Source organism: Rhinatrema bivittatum, chromosome 7 (genome assembly GCF_901001135.1).
Source record: "Rhinatrema bivittatum chromosome 7, aRhiBiv1.1, whole genome shotgun sequence".
Classification (NCBI taxonomy): domain Eukaryota; kingdom Metazoa; phylum Chordata; class Amphibia; order Gymnophiona; family Rhinatrematidae; genus Rhinatrema; species Rhinatrema bivittatum.
Genome location: NC_042621.1, coordinates 89,387,591 through 89,402,942, shown reverse-complemented (window position 1 = coordinate 89,402,942; position 15,352 = coordinate 89,387,591). Strand labels below are relative to the sequence as shown.

The 15,352-nt window shown below is 39.5% G+C and overlaps 1 protein-coding gene across 4 annotated transcripts in view; it reads right to left on the bottom strand.

Moving 5' to 3' along the window:
• SLC7A6 (solute carrier family 7 member 6) overlaps positions 1–15,352 on the bottom strand; it is a 182,020-nt gene that overhangs the window by 66,293 nt on the left and 100,375 nt on the right. For all 4 annotated transcript variants that reach the window (XM_029608655.1, XM_029608654.1, XM_029608653.1 and 1 more), the window contains one exon: positions 10,512–10,635. In XM_029608655.1, the coding sequence (XP_029464515.1) occupies positions 10,512–10,635 (124 nt within the window). The remainder of the gene's footprint in view (positions 1–10,511; positions 10,636–15,352) is intronic.

The following is a 15,352-nucleotide window of genomic DNA, read 5'->3' as shown; positions in this document are numbered from 1 at the left end:
AAGTATGAAGTATGACAGTTTTGCATAAGATGTTCACAAATATTCAATGAAATGTGACCATCCTATGCAAAAAGTGTTAGCATGTGCAGCATATATTATAGTATAATTTAGTCTGTCTTACTTGCCCTTGGCTCTGCTAGTGTCCAAGGCCTCGTCCATGCCCTCAAAGACTTCAGATCTCAGGCATTTTATCAAGCGCTGCTCCATGGCTATTAACACGACTGAGCATGACGCTCTCCAGTCTCCATCATGTACCTCTCCTTCTGCTTGCCACCTTGTTCTTCATTAGGGCCTTTAGGTCTCTGTACCTGTGGGCTATTTGCTTGCTGCTCCTCTTTATTCTGCTGTGTCTTGAGACTCCCTTTGCAATGGTCTTCCATATCACTCCCTTTGCCACCTTGGAGGCTTTAGCTGCCTGACTCCCAAACATCATTGAGTAGTTAGAGGGTGACCTGGATCAGATCATTGTCTTCAGTACCCACTTGAAAGCTTTAAGTCGCTGCCTACTCATTACCCAGCTGCTCGAGGATTGGGTTGCCACTTCCGGAGGAGTAGTGTCACTCCCTTCCTCATTCTCACTCCCAGCTACCCACCTTCCCCCTCCCCACCTGTTCCTCCTCTGGCCTCTCCCCCCATCTTCTGTGCACTCTCTCTCGGCCTGCCCTGCCGACTTCCTCCCTCCAAAGTCTCCTGCTTACACCCCTCCACCTCTCTCCTCCTATATCTTCCCTCCTTCACCTCATCTCTCTCTCTCACCACTTCTCTCCAACACTCCTGATATCCCCTCCTGTGATGGGTTCAGACCGTGCACACTGGTATCCTGCCCAGGGGCTAATCTCATATAAACACGCAGAATTACTGGAGATTTTACCTGGGGGTTTGAACCCAAGGGTTTATCCCCTACACAAAGAGCCACACACAAACTTTGATTCAGTATATCACATTTCCAGGTAAGGAAGTAAGTTTTTTGGGTTTTTTTTGTTTTTTTTTAAACTTTTTCAATACTATTGATTATAAAAAGTGCACTACTTCCCCAATTTTTTGTGAATTGCTTCAGGCCCATATAAAATAACATGCGACATGTTAGATTTGTTCAATGTGATAAATTATCCTGAGAAATGTTATTTACCGTGAAACACGATATTTCCTTTTGCCTACCATGCCTATTTTTTTTTTATTGCACATGTGATAACTGCTTTAAAGCGCTGCATCTCCCTTTTTTTTTTTTTTTTTTTTTTTTTTTTTTTAACTGCAGCTTATTAAATCTAGGCCTAAGTTTCAACCTTAAGTGGACAAACCCACTGAACAATGACACCTTAAAAAAATAATTATTTGTTAAAATGAAATAAAAGACCACCAAAACAAATTAAACATTTTCTTCTGCACACTTACACCTTATGCAGGAACCTGGAATGAGTTTACAGCACCACCATGATTATAACATTTTGTGGTAAATGGGTAAGGTACTAAAGCCTGGAATTCACTAACTCAGAAAGTGACCACCACCACCACCAAAAATATGACCTTGCAAATCAGATTACTTGAGCCTGCATGAGTTCAGAGACTAAAAGGGGTTTTTCATCAGCTGAGTAAGCAACACACTGCAGTCGCAAGATAGTGCAGATGGCTTCGTGGGAGGCTTCAATTGAAACAAACCCCATAGAAATCTAACAGCATGTGCTATACAGAACTGAGATCATCTTCTATGTGATAAGCACCAACTGAACTGAGGTGAATGCTAATAGAGTTGGTGTTTAGCCCAAACTTCAAGAGATGTAAGTAATCAAACAATTTCCGGTAGATTTTAAAAGTCCTACACGCTCATCTCCAGCCAGCGTGCACCATGCAGATTTTAAAAAGTGGCGCATATCTCCCAGAACTTGCACAAATGCAAAAGATTAAAAAAAAAAAAAATGGTTGGGGCATGGGCAGTTCGAATCCGTAAGTAAAAATGCGCGCATAAGTACTTAAGTGCACACTGGGGTCCCCTACCACATAACTTTACTTCTGCTATGGAGAAGGTGTAAGTAGAAAATAAAATAAACTAGGCTATTCAGCAGGGTTTCAAGAGTCAGGGCAGGTAGGAGAAAAAGGCTAGTTAGCTGGGGAGGTTAGGGAAGTCTTATCGTTTAACTGGGCAAACTGGGAATAGAGTGAGGAAGTGGGCATTGCCGTCGGCGCGTGTATCTTACAAAATCCCACCCCCCCTTAACGTGGTAGATGGGGCATTTGCGCACATCCATATAAAATTGTGTGCGCACGGCCTGCTGATTTTATAATGTGCACACATATACGAGCGAATGTTATAAAATGGACACGTCCATGCGCCAGAATGAAAGTTACCATCTTTGTGTGTGGGACATGAGAAAGGATCTAGGATCTTGCTGCTAACACTGGACAGTAAACCTACTGCAACTTGTAAGATTTCCTGATGGATTCTTTTCTAAAAAGCCAGAAGGACCAAGAAACCTATTACTCTGCACTCAACATTCAAGCCATGAGAGCTGGATGTTTGTGTGAAGAGGTCTCCCTAGGGCCTGCATGATCAGGATTGGAAAATGTTCTAACCAAATTAGTCAGCTGACAGACAGTTCCTGAAGGAGAGAGAACCAAAATCTGTTTTGCCCAAAAAGGAGCTATGAGGATTGTAGTTGTTCTGTCTCTTCTGAGTTTTATTAAGATTTATCTACACGGGGGTACTTGGGAGGATAATTATACAAAAAAATCTGTCCCCCAATGAAGAGAAGGTGTCTGACACTAATCTGCCATCTGACCCTCTTCTGGAGCAGAAGTTGTGGACCCTCCAGTCACAAAACAAAATATTTTGAATTTTGTGCACTGGAATCTGAATCTGATCTAGGGGTTTCTTATGGGGGCTTAAGATCTGTATCTTTAGTGACATGTGACATGCTGCTGCCAAGGCTTTTATATGCATTGAGGAGGATTTCCACCAACTCCTTGTAGTGGTCTGCCTCGTTTCCGAGAAAATTTGTTACCATTAACTGGAAATCGTTCCAAACCATCTCTTCCTTGCCACACAATGCACAGTTAAATGCATCATCTCAAAGAAGTTCAATCTGAGGGCCAACAAAGATACCTTCGCTTACCTTGGAAATTTACCAGATATTTGAAGGCTGCTTTTGTTTTATCTACTATATGGATTTCTAGAGCTGATCTAGGACAATTTGTTCAGCAGAGTAATGTAAACTGAGGTATGATTGCATCATCCATGACTTCTAGGAAAAGCATAATGCAATTTGTATCATGAATGATGCAATACGAGCTTCAGGTTGCATCATTCATGCTGTGCCCAAAAAGCAAGTAGTGTTCAAACCCAATCATAGATTTCCATAGATTCAGTCATTTCTGGGTTAATTGGAGATTCTCTCTCCTTAACTCATTTATCCTCTGCAATTCCCAAGTCAAAGGTCGTATATACTGACCCAGTAGCATATTTTGAAAACTAAAGTCAATCAACAATTTTAAGCATCATTTTCATTCTCAGTAACCCAGATTTAGTAACGTTTGACCTCATTCATTTCAGAAGCATTTTGGCTGTAGACCAGGTGCTTAGGAACCTTCCCCTGCTTCACAATGGATTTGAACTGTTCTGAAACTCAACCTGCAGTGCTAATACTTGATATTCTTCCAAAGGTGTACTCGACTTGATTTTCTCAGTGTTCTTCTGTATCTGAGTGTTAACTTCAACAGTCATACACTTGATTTTATTAAATATCAGCAACATTAAATCAAGCAAATATTTATTAATTAGCACAATCTATTTATAAACTCGATCTTGATTGTTCGCTTGATTTAATGCTGCTGATAATTGAAAAAAATCAAGTGTATGACCGGTCATCATTTTCAAGGCATTTCAGCCAAGTACTGAAGGCTATGATGGAATGGGTCAGGGAATATATCATGTACCCACAACAGCTTACAGAGTGGCAGGAGATGAAGTGCACTTTCTTCAATATAGTAGTTTGCATGCCAAATCTAATGGGTGCAATCAATTGCACCAATATCACTCTCACCCCCTCCACATAGGAGAGAAATGTCATACCATAATAGGATATAAACCAGAAATCTACCGTATTAACAGGACTACAAAATGTGTAATAAAGAGAACTTCATACAGTCAGTTCTCTGCAATCTCAATTGTGAGAAATTATCTTCAACTATTTGAACAGGGATCTTTTATAATCTTTGGTCTCATAAGGTGTTTGCTTTTTTATTTATATGTTTTTGTGCAATTAAAATGTCCAAATTAACTGTTCAAACTGTTCCCAACTGAAGTTTATATTTATAAAAGTATAAACAAGTTGGGAACAGTTTGAACAGTTAATTTGGACATTTTAATTGCACAAAAACATATAAATAAAAAAGCAAACACCTTATGAGACCAAAGATTATAAAAGATCCCTGCTCAAATAGTTGAAGATAATTTCTCACAATTGAGATTGCAGAGAACTGACTGTATGAAGTTCTCTTTATTACACATTTTGTAGTCCTGTTAATACGGTAGATTTCTGGTTTATATCCTATTATGGTGTGACATTTTTCTCCTATGTGGAGGGGGTGAGAGCGATATCGGTGCAATTGATTGCACCCATTAGATTTGGCATGCAAACTATATTGAAGAAAGCGCACTTCATCTCCTGCCACTCTGTAAGCTGTTGTGGGTACTTGATATATTCCCTGACCCATTTTATCATAGCCTTCAGTACGTGGCTGAAATGCCTTGAAAATGATGACCAGTCCATACTTGCAACTACAGCCACTGTATTCTGGAAAGAGCCAGTAGCAGGATGCGCAACGTACCGAGAAACTTGACCATGCCTGGAATGGTATGCCCACAATCAGAGGATCAATATAATCTCAGATTTCTTCACAGAGAAAACTGCCATGGAGTCAGCCTATGTGTCCAGACCACGTCTCTCTGACTCTGGTAACTGCGGCAATGTTGTCCTCATGAGAAATATCTGCCACCTATGTGTCCTTCTGTGAACGGCTTGAATCAGGACAGCTTGCTCCTCTTGGACCCTCCTTTCTTCTTCAGCGTTAAAGCATCTTTCTCTCTTCTTTGCTCGAAAGCTTCTGCTACTCTAATTCTTCATCTCACCCACAAAATGTACCAAATCATGAAAAAAAGTATGTAAACCATGTTTGCCACAGAGAAGCATCTATACACAGCCACACAATATACTAAAATGACCACCAGAAATGTAACTTAAGTTTTACTCCTAACCTGACCCTGCATTAAAAAAAAAAAAAACATGCACTAAAATGTCTCCCAGCTAACGTGGCTCTCTACATCACCCTGTACTAGCTAATAGCTTTGTTTACATGCACCACCACTAAGCATACTGCAAATTCATTGGCACTAAAATCCATATTACATGCCTGAATAAGGTTAATGCCATAAAACTCCGTGCTAAAACTGGAGTAAAAACCCCCAGTAGACTCAGAGAAGCTTATTACATTGGCCCCCACAGAGTATCAACAATTTCTCATCACACTCCATATCCATGTACTCGAGAAGAGCTCGTATGTCTTTCTCCAGGATCCCACCCCATCATTTGACCTCCTAGCCGTCTAAATGCCAGGAACACTTTCCTGATGTCCCAGCATATGTTTTGAATTCCCCAAGGGCCAATCCATAGGTCATACACCAGGCTAGCTGTAGTCTGAGCCTGGCCCACCTCAGAGCGATTCTGTGGCTCCGTGCATCGCACAGTAGCCCTGAATCAAGTATTACCTTGGCTCCAAGGCCAGCCACAACACTTTTTAACCTAATGCCAAACAGCACATCCTCTTCTTCTGGTGGATGAAAAAGAAGCTGCAGGGCAACAGTTCCTACAGAAGAAGAGAAACTCCTGAGCATGCACAAAACTATCTGAGAAAGCCTTGGAGTATTTCCCTCTCCCCCAAAAATTGATGCTTTTCCCTGGCCTGGGCCCAGGAGGACCCACCATTGTTGTGATCACGCTTGGGAGGAGCCGCTTCTGTTGCAGCAGGCTGGACCAAAAGAAGAACTGCTTCTGTTGTGGCAGGCTCGGGTCTCGACCTAGGCCTAGAAGGAGCTATTGTTGTGATCAGATCCAAGCTGGAAGAACTGGGGGGGTTTTTGTTTTGTTTTTTTTTATTATGGTGCGCCCAGTGAAGAGGCCGGCCATGGCCAGCACCAAAGAAAAGCTAGCAGGAACAGTAAAAACAAACTGAAGTCCAACAACAAAATAAATGTCACACTGGGTCAGGCCAATGGTCCATCAAGCCCAGCATTCTTTCTTCGAAAATTTCCAATGTGGGTCACTTGGAAGCATCCAGCAAATACTAAATGGAATATTCTGTGTTATTCATTACCAGAAGTGATGAGTCTACCCAGCTAATAATTCTGATGGATCTGTCCTCCAGAAACACACCCAAACAGTTTTTAAAACCCAAACTTGACCATACCCTCTAGCAACAAAATTCCATGTTAACTGAAAAAATACTTTATTAAATTTGTATTAAGTCTGCAACCAATTAGCTTCATGAGTGTCCCCCAGAACTAGTATTAATTGCAAACTGGCTAAAAGACAGGAAACAGAGAGTAGGATTAAATGGGCAATTTTCTCAGTGGAAGGGAGTGGACAGTGGAGTACCTCAGGGTTCTGTGTTGGGACCCTTACTGTTCAATATATTTATAAATGATCTGGAAAGAAATACGACGAGTGAGATAATCAAATTTGCAGATGACACAAAATTGTGCAGAGTAGTTAAATCACAAGCAGATTATGATAAATTGCAGGAAGACCTTGTGAGACTGGAAAATTGGGCATCCAAATGGCAGATGAAATTTAATGTGGATAAGTGCAAGGTGATGCATATAGGGAAAAATAACCCATGCTATAATTACACGATGTTGGGTTCCATATTAGGTGCTACAACCCAAGAAAGAGATCTAGGTGTCATAGTGGATAACACATTGAAATCGTCGGTTCAGTGTGCTGCGGCAGTCAAAAAAGCAAACAGAATGTTGGGAATTATTAGAAAAGGAATGATGAATAAAACGGAAAATGTCATAATGCCTCTGTATCGCTCCATGGTGAGACCGCACCTTGAATACTGTGTACAATTCTGGTCGCCGCATCTCAAAAAAGATATATTTGCGATGGAGAAGGTACAGAGAAGGGCTACCAAAATGATAAGGGGAATGGAACAACTCCCCTATGAGGAAAGACTAAAGAGGTTAGGACTTTTCAGCTTGGAGAAGAGACGACTGAGGGGGGATATGATAGAGGTGTTTAAAATCATGAGAGGTCTAGAACGGGTAGATATGAATCGGTTATTTACTCTTTCGGATAGTAGAAGGACTAGGGGACACTCCATGAAGTTAGCATGGGGCACATTTAAAACTAATCGGAGAAAGTTCTTTTTTACTCAACGCACAATTAAACTCTGGAATTTGTTGCCAGAGAATGTGGTTCGTGCAGTTAGTATAGCTGTGTTTAAAAAAGGATTGGATAAGTTCTTGGAGGAGAAGTCCATTACCTGCTATTAAGTTCACTTAGAGAATAGCCACTGCCATTAGCAATGGTTACATGGAATAGACTTAGTTTTTGGGTACTTGCCAGGTTCTTATGGCCTGGATTGGCCACTGTTGGAAACAGGATGCTGGGCTTGATGGACCCTTGGTCTGACCCAGTATGGCATTTTCTTATGTTCTTATGTTCTTAACTATTCCCTATTAATTTGTTCTACAGCACTCATGATTTTATAAACCTCTATAATATCCCTTTTGTCCTCTCTTCTCCAGGCTAAAGAGCTCTAGATTGTTAAAAAGGAGCCATATCCTTTCCATTTTGATTGCCCTTCTCCATACCTTTTCTAGTTCTGCTAATATTTTTTTTAGTGGAATACCCAAAACTGTGCACAGTATTCAACATGTGGCTGAAACAAAGATTTTTATGGAGGCATTATGATATTCACCATTTTGTTTTCTATTCCTTTCAGAAAAACTCCTGACATTCTATTTACTTTTTCACTGTTGCTGTGCATGGAGCTGAAGCTTTCAATGTATTATCCGCAGGGATTCCAAAACCTTTTTTGTCAGTGGTAACCGACAGTATCATTGCAACTGTAAACCAATTTACTGAAATTTCATTAAGGGCCTGAAAACATGGTTATTTAAGGAATCATTCCCAGAAATAATAATTCATGGCTAGTAAGTAATGACAGTTGGGTAGTTAAGTGTTAACAGAAATTGTCCGGATTTTTCTTGTTGAGTATGTATAGTTTGTTTTATTGGTGTTTTAAATATTTATATTGTATTTTTTTTTATAATTTGTGTTTTAAATGTTTCATATTTTTATATGTAAATCTGCATTAAGCAACAATGTTGAAAACAACATAATATAGGTTTTCAAAATAATATAATAACCCCTTATGTGGAACCCAGTATGGTTTACAAATAGACAAAGCAAAAAAAAAAAAAAAATTCACAAAATACAAGCAAAAATAAAAAATGGCAAAAGCAAAAAAATAAGAAAAAAAAATCTCTCACTATAATAAAAGGCAACTTATGCTCTTCGTACTTGTCAGGGTTGTTGTGGTCTGCACATGTGTGGGCTGCATGTAGGACACAGCAAGGAACTGCAGGGGCTGATGGAAACTAGGTGGAAGCTGGGTAGGGTGGCATGAGTGGTAGATGAATGAGAAAAGGGAAGGGAAAAGAAAAAGAAGGGGTTACAGTTGAGAAACATGGAACATGAGGAAGGGAGAGTAGGACCCCCATCACAGACACCTCCCTCACTCACACACCCATAGTCTTCATTGAATAATATACCTCCCAACAACCCACCCATATACTTTGCTCATGCACACAACCCCATCCCACCCACTCATACACCCCCATACCCATAATTCAACTCCCTCAGGCACATGCACTCACCCCACCCATTTACTCATCTCATTCACACACTGACACTTCTCACCCATGCATAAATGCTCCTCCCCACTCACAGCCCCTACCCATTCTCACATCTCACACCCTGCCTACACATACCCCTCCCTCACATACACACCTCATCCACTCATACTCTTCACTCACACCCCACCCACATTTCTCACTCATGTGCACATATACACTCCGCCCATTCTCACACCTCACTCACACACATACATTCATCCACTCATTCACACAACTCCACAACTTTGGACACCACACCAATGCATCCCTATCAGCTGCTAGGCCCTAGGTGGGCATTAGGGGTGCTAGAGAATGCTTTTAGTGGGGAGGCTTCCATGGGGAGGTGATACAGGTTTATACTTCACTATCTATTTTCCTTGTCTTGTTATGCAGGCTTTCCTACATACAGACATAACAAGAAAAAAAAAGCATAAAAGCAACGCAAAGTCCAAAAAAACATATAAAACAAAAAATGAGCATAAAAAATAGAAAGAAAAATACATTTTTTGCCTTGATGCTTAAAACATTTTTGGCTGGCATCCAAATGTTTGGTCAGTGTGATGAAGCTTTTATTTTGTTTTGTAAGTCTGAATATGGTCTGTTGGGGCAGGATGTCAAGGAACCATTAATGTTCATGTTTTATTGTTCTTTTCACTATTGGTTTGTATTGTATTTTATTTCATCTATGTGTTTTATTTCTTATTGTATGTGGTGGTCTTTACTGTAACTTACTTTGAGGTTTTAGAGAAATGTAGGAAATAAAATTGAAATAAATCACAAGTTTTCTAAATGTTTTCCATTCCTGCCTACCAGTATGGCTCATTGCAGCTGCTTATTATTTGAGAAATGCTCATGACAAAATATTGTACAATGAAGCACATAAGAATTAAGAGCTTTATGATATTTCCTCCAATTATCTGGTGCTTACTGAACTGAAGAAAATTAATGGATCATTTGTCCAAAACACAAATCACTTAGCACTCAACAGGCACCACAAGAGTTGAAATAATGTTCTCATTTATTAGATAAGTGCTCCAGTGAAAAATCTATATGACAAAATCTTGTGATGCCATAATCCAATTCTCTGAGTGTGGGAAATGAATGTTCTATAAATGTGACAGATGTGTTCCTTAAAATTTAGTGCCGAGGACTTATTTTCTCTGTGATGCATACTTAACAGGCATAGCATGTCATCAAACTGGAAAGCTAGAATGCATAACCTTTATATTGAATAGGCAGTATTATTTTATTTGTTTATAATACAAAAATTTGTATTATATAAATTTAGCCAGACTTATTTTAACAACTCTCTTATTCAATTTTATTCTATTTCACTTTTTGATGCACTGAAAATTCATTTTTCTATCATCAAATTTCTTCTCTCTTTATGGTTTTCACTTACCAGGATTTGTTTTTTTTGTAAATTTTCTGGAGTTCAATTTAGTATACTGGAAATGCATTTTTGCAATATTTATTTAAATAAGATTCACATGAACTCATTACCACTATCGCCATGAAACAAAAATATAAGAAATAGATCAATATTGTACACTTCACTTACCACAGCAACGGCCTCACTGGCAATAATGGCATTAATATCCAACAGTGTGTAGTAAGCCACATTGGTCAAGATATAGATAATGGTCACTAATGGCATAGAAATTGCAATTGCCAGTGGCAGATTCCTGATAAAGAAAAAAACAAACAGGTTCTTAAAATGATGGTAGAATTCACATGCCAACATCTTTTACCAAGTATTCAGCACTATTCAATAGTTTCCTAGCAACTTTCCATGATGTGCAGTATGGCCTTGAGTTGTTTTGGGTCACTCTCTGGAACTCTATTCCACTGGAAGTTGAGTATTGAAATTCAGAAAGCCAAAGCAGGACTCCTTGAACAGTTAATCAGAGCATCTCAAGAGTGGGTATGACAGGAATTGAAGAAAATTTGTGTGTGAATTTATTGCTGATAGTTTTATAGATATATTTACAAGGTTTGTTACTGTTGTATTTGATATACTTTTTATTATGATTGACTTATCACTGTACTCTGTTTTTGATGGAAGGTGGAATATCAGTTTTTAAGAAAGAAGTAAATAACATGACCATTTAGGTAAATAAAAAGGTTTACTATCATTTTTTTTTAATTTGTATTTTATTACATTTTCAACAGTTTTACACTATGAAATCAAGAAATAATGGAGACATGTAACAATAACCATATGTAATTTACATATGCATGTTAAGAAATATTAATTAACATAGAAACTTTCAATATTACACTCCAATTAACCTATAATTGGGGAAGGCAATAATTATCATAAGGAAAATTATAATCCAACAGCAAAATAAATACAGGTATGAGAAGTTTCTATTTTTACTTGGCCTCTGTCTCAGATACAGAAGTTAGATCCTTGTCTGAAAGAAAAACTTCCAATTGCATTGGATCTGAAAATCCAAATTTCTTTCCTTTGTAATTTAACAGACATAGGCACGGAAATTTTAGAAAAAATGTAGCACCTAGTGCCACTACTTTTGGTTTTAAGGCCAAAAAAGTCCTCCTCCTAGCCTGAGTGGCACGAGCCACATCAGGGTAGATTTGGACTCGATGTCCACAAAATAATATATCTTTTACTGAGAAATATTTTTTAAACAACTTTTCTTTATCCTGTTCAACTAAACATGAAATTATCAAGGTAGCTCTCTTATTTATCAGGTCTACCGACTCTTCTAAAAAGGTCGAGAGGCCTGGTGAGGATGGTTCTTTCCCTTAGTCAAAACCTCTAATACTAGAGGTTTTCCTAGGTAAATAATAAATTTTTGAAAGCTTGGGGATTTCTTCCTCCTCATATAAAAGATTTTCCTTTAAATATTTTCTAAACAATTCCCAAGGTGAGAGAAGTCTAGTTACAGGGAAATTAATTAATCGTAAATTCTTTACCCTCATTAGATTTTCCATATATTCTAACTCCTTGTGGATGATAAGACTGTCTTTAATAAAAGCATTACCTGAATCTTGTACCAATTGTAACTTGTTAGTGACAGTTAACATATCATTTTCACATTTCTCTAATTTCTTTTCATGCAATTCAATGGACATCTTATTTTCCTTAATTACTGACAGTAATGATTCATTCATCTTAATAATATTACCATCTAACTTCATAATCATTCTCCCTACTATCATTTTAAATATACTGATTCCATTTAAGTAGCATCTCATTTATCACATCCTGTTAAATCAGTAGGGCTAGTTTGCAGGAGTAGCAGTTTAATGGTTAGAGCAGCAGGCTGAGATCCAGGGAAGCTGGGACTCAAATCTTATGACCTTTAGCAAGTCATTTCAGCCTCCATTGGGATGTTAACACACATCATGATGCTCCCACAATGAAATTAAAGGGCCATGTGGCCTAGGGGAAAAGAAAAGCCCAACTGTGATAGTAGCAATGGCCAGTCAGTTTGAAAGATGGTGTCATCCGGCCTGGAGCTAGGCTGCGCTCCAGGCCCCACTAGAGACCAGGGATTTCATCTAAAGGTATGGGGATCGGTGGGTGGGCCACTAGACAGCAGGGACATATGATAAAATATGGTGGGGCTGGGAGGTAGCCGGGGAGAATCAGGGGGTAGAAAGCTTTCAGGAGGGTTAGAACTGGAGGGGAATATTTTTTAAAAGGGGAGGGGTATTGGGAGGGTGCAGAGCATCGCCATGCAGCATTTTTTTTTTTTGCTTATTTTTTTTTATTTACTCATTAAGCCAGCCCTAGTACAATTAGAAAGCATAGACATCATATCTAGCAACATATTTAATACATCAGAAGAAGGGGATGCAATAGAGTATTTAGGGAACATATGTTATGTTTTATGTTTTTTTTTCATCCTTTATCATTTTCCTTTAACTTCGCGTTTTACAACAAGCAACATGGTAAAATGCAAAACATCAACAGTACAACATTATAGTCATGCTTCCAAACCTGGAAAGTTTGACCCCTGCCCCCCCCCCCAAGATTATTTTCAGTCTGAGGTTTCACGTCACCTGTGACCTCCAGTTAGCTCAGCTGGCAGTCTGGGTGGAAGGCTGATTTTGCCTACAATAGACAGTCATATGTTCCAGTCGGTATCAATTAGCATAAGTTGTTCCTGGCTTTATGGTTAAGGGATGTCAAATATGGTTGCCAAACGTCCATGAATTGAGCATATTTCCTTGAGGACGTTCTATGTGCTGTCAAAATCTCGTAAGTAGCCAGTCTGTGTAACCGTATCTCCAATACGTGAGGGTAGGGACTTCCGCTTCCATCCAATGCTCTAGCAATGTTTTTTTTGTAAGTAGAAACGCTTTGCACAGAAACAGCCAGCAAGCATCCGACATCTGCTGGTTGAGTGTCTCACGGTGTTCAAATAAACATAGTGAGGTATTCCATGGAACTGGCATAGATAGCAATCGGCTTATATATTGTAACACCTGGCTCCAAAACATCTGACATTTTGGGCCAAAATAAATGTAGTAAAGACCCAGGCATGTGATTACATCTTATATATTTATCAGAGGGTAATAGTTTGGCCTTAAAAGCCCACATTGTGGGGCGGTACATCCTGTTCAAAAATTTGAATTGCGTTTCGCGATATAACATTCTCTGAAATGTCCCTTACATTTTTAAAACAGATTTGTAGCATTTGAGAAGTGATAGGGGTGCTCAATTCCTGATTTCAGCGGTCTGCGAGTTGAGAGAGCACCACCGAATCCGGCAACGCACCCAAGGCCCTGACAATGGTAGCACATGCAATCGGCTTCCCGATTGCATGTGCAATTTAAAGAAATTTGGTATCTGGTCAGCTATAAGAAACGGTCGGCTAGCCCTTAGCTCTTGTTCAAGAAAATGCCCAATTTGAAGATAGGCAAAAAAAAGTCTTGTGAGAGAGATTAAAGGTTTGATGGAGATCTTTGAATTCCCTCATCTTTCCCCCTTCGTCCTGTATACATTGACGGAAGGTCCGTAACCCTTTAGTGACCCAAAGTAAGAAGATTGTCCCTTCCCAGCGCAAACTTAGGGTGGCCCACTATGGTCATGTACGGGGAAAACTCCCAGGGTATCTGCAATCTGTGGCACAGCCACTTCTACGCACATCTGCATGCCTGCACAATTAGATTATTTTGAATATAATGAGGAAGTAGACTGTTTGATACGTGCAGAAAATTACCCACCCTAAAGGGTCTACACCATCCCTGCAAGAATCCCATTGAGAAAAACCATTCATACACATGACGTAGTAAACATGCCATATTATAAACTCCTATGTTAGGGCATCCCATACCCCCTTTCTCCCAGGGCCGTTGCAAGTTTGTCAATGTCATTCGGGTCTGCTTGTTTTGCCACAAAAAACTACACAAAGCCTTATTTTTGAAATGAACATCGGTATATAAAAATCGTAAATAAATAAATAAATAAATAAATAAATAAATCTAATTCCTGTAAGTGACATCGTCTTATTTTTATGGGGGGCATCTGTAATATATACAGCCATCGGGGAAGCTCCATCATTTTAAATAGCTGAATCCTGCCATTAAGGGATAATGGGAGAGCTGTCCAGTCCTTCAATCTCTGTTTCGTTTTCCGCAAAAGGGGAACAATATTACACTCATAAAGCAGTAGTCCATCAGCTGGAATAAGAACCCCTAAATACTTCATCTCCTTCGTGACCCACCATAGAGGAAATGTTCCCGGCCACATCCCTCTTAATGTTCCAAGAACGTCTAGGGCCTCGGATTTGTCCCTATTTATTTTAAGTCCCGAAAATTTCCCAAATTGCATTTGAAGGGCCATTACCTGCTGTAATGACATCACTGGGTTTTGCAGAAACACCAAGATGTCATCCGCAAATGCAGCCATCTTAAAGGACTCCCCCCCCCCCCCCCTCCCTTTAGCACAGCCCTGAATATCTTCTGAATCCACTATCTTCCTCAAAAGAGGATCCATAGAAAGAATATATAAGAGTGGAGATAGGGGACATCCTTGTCGGGTACCCCTCAGCTCAAATTCCTCGTAAACCTCCCCATTGGCCATTACAGCAGAACAAGGAGTTTGATACAGCAAAGAAATACTCTGAATATAGGCCTCAAAGTCATATCTACGTAACACCAAGAATAAATACTGCCAGGAGACCCTGTCAAAAGCCTTTTCAGCATCAAATCCTACCACCAGTGCTGGAGTCTGTGTGAGTTTGTAATGCCCCATGGCCATCCACAGCAGAATAATATGTTCACTGGCTGTATGCCCTGGCACAAAACCAACCTGACTGTGGGAGATCAGGATGGGCAATATGGTGTTCAATCTGGTGGCCAAAATTTTTGCATATAATTTTAAATCAAAATTTAGGAGCGATATAGGTCTATAAGAGGCCGGTAATG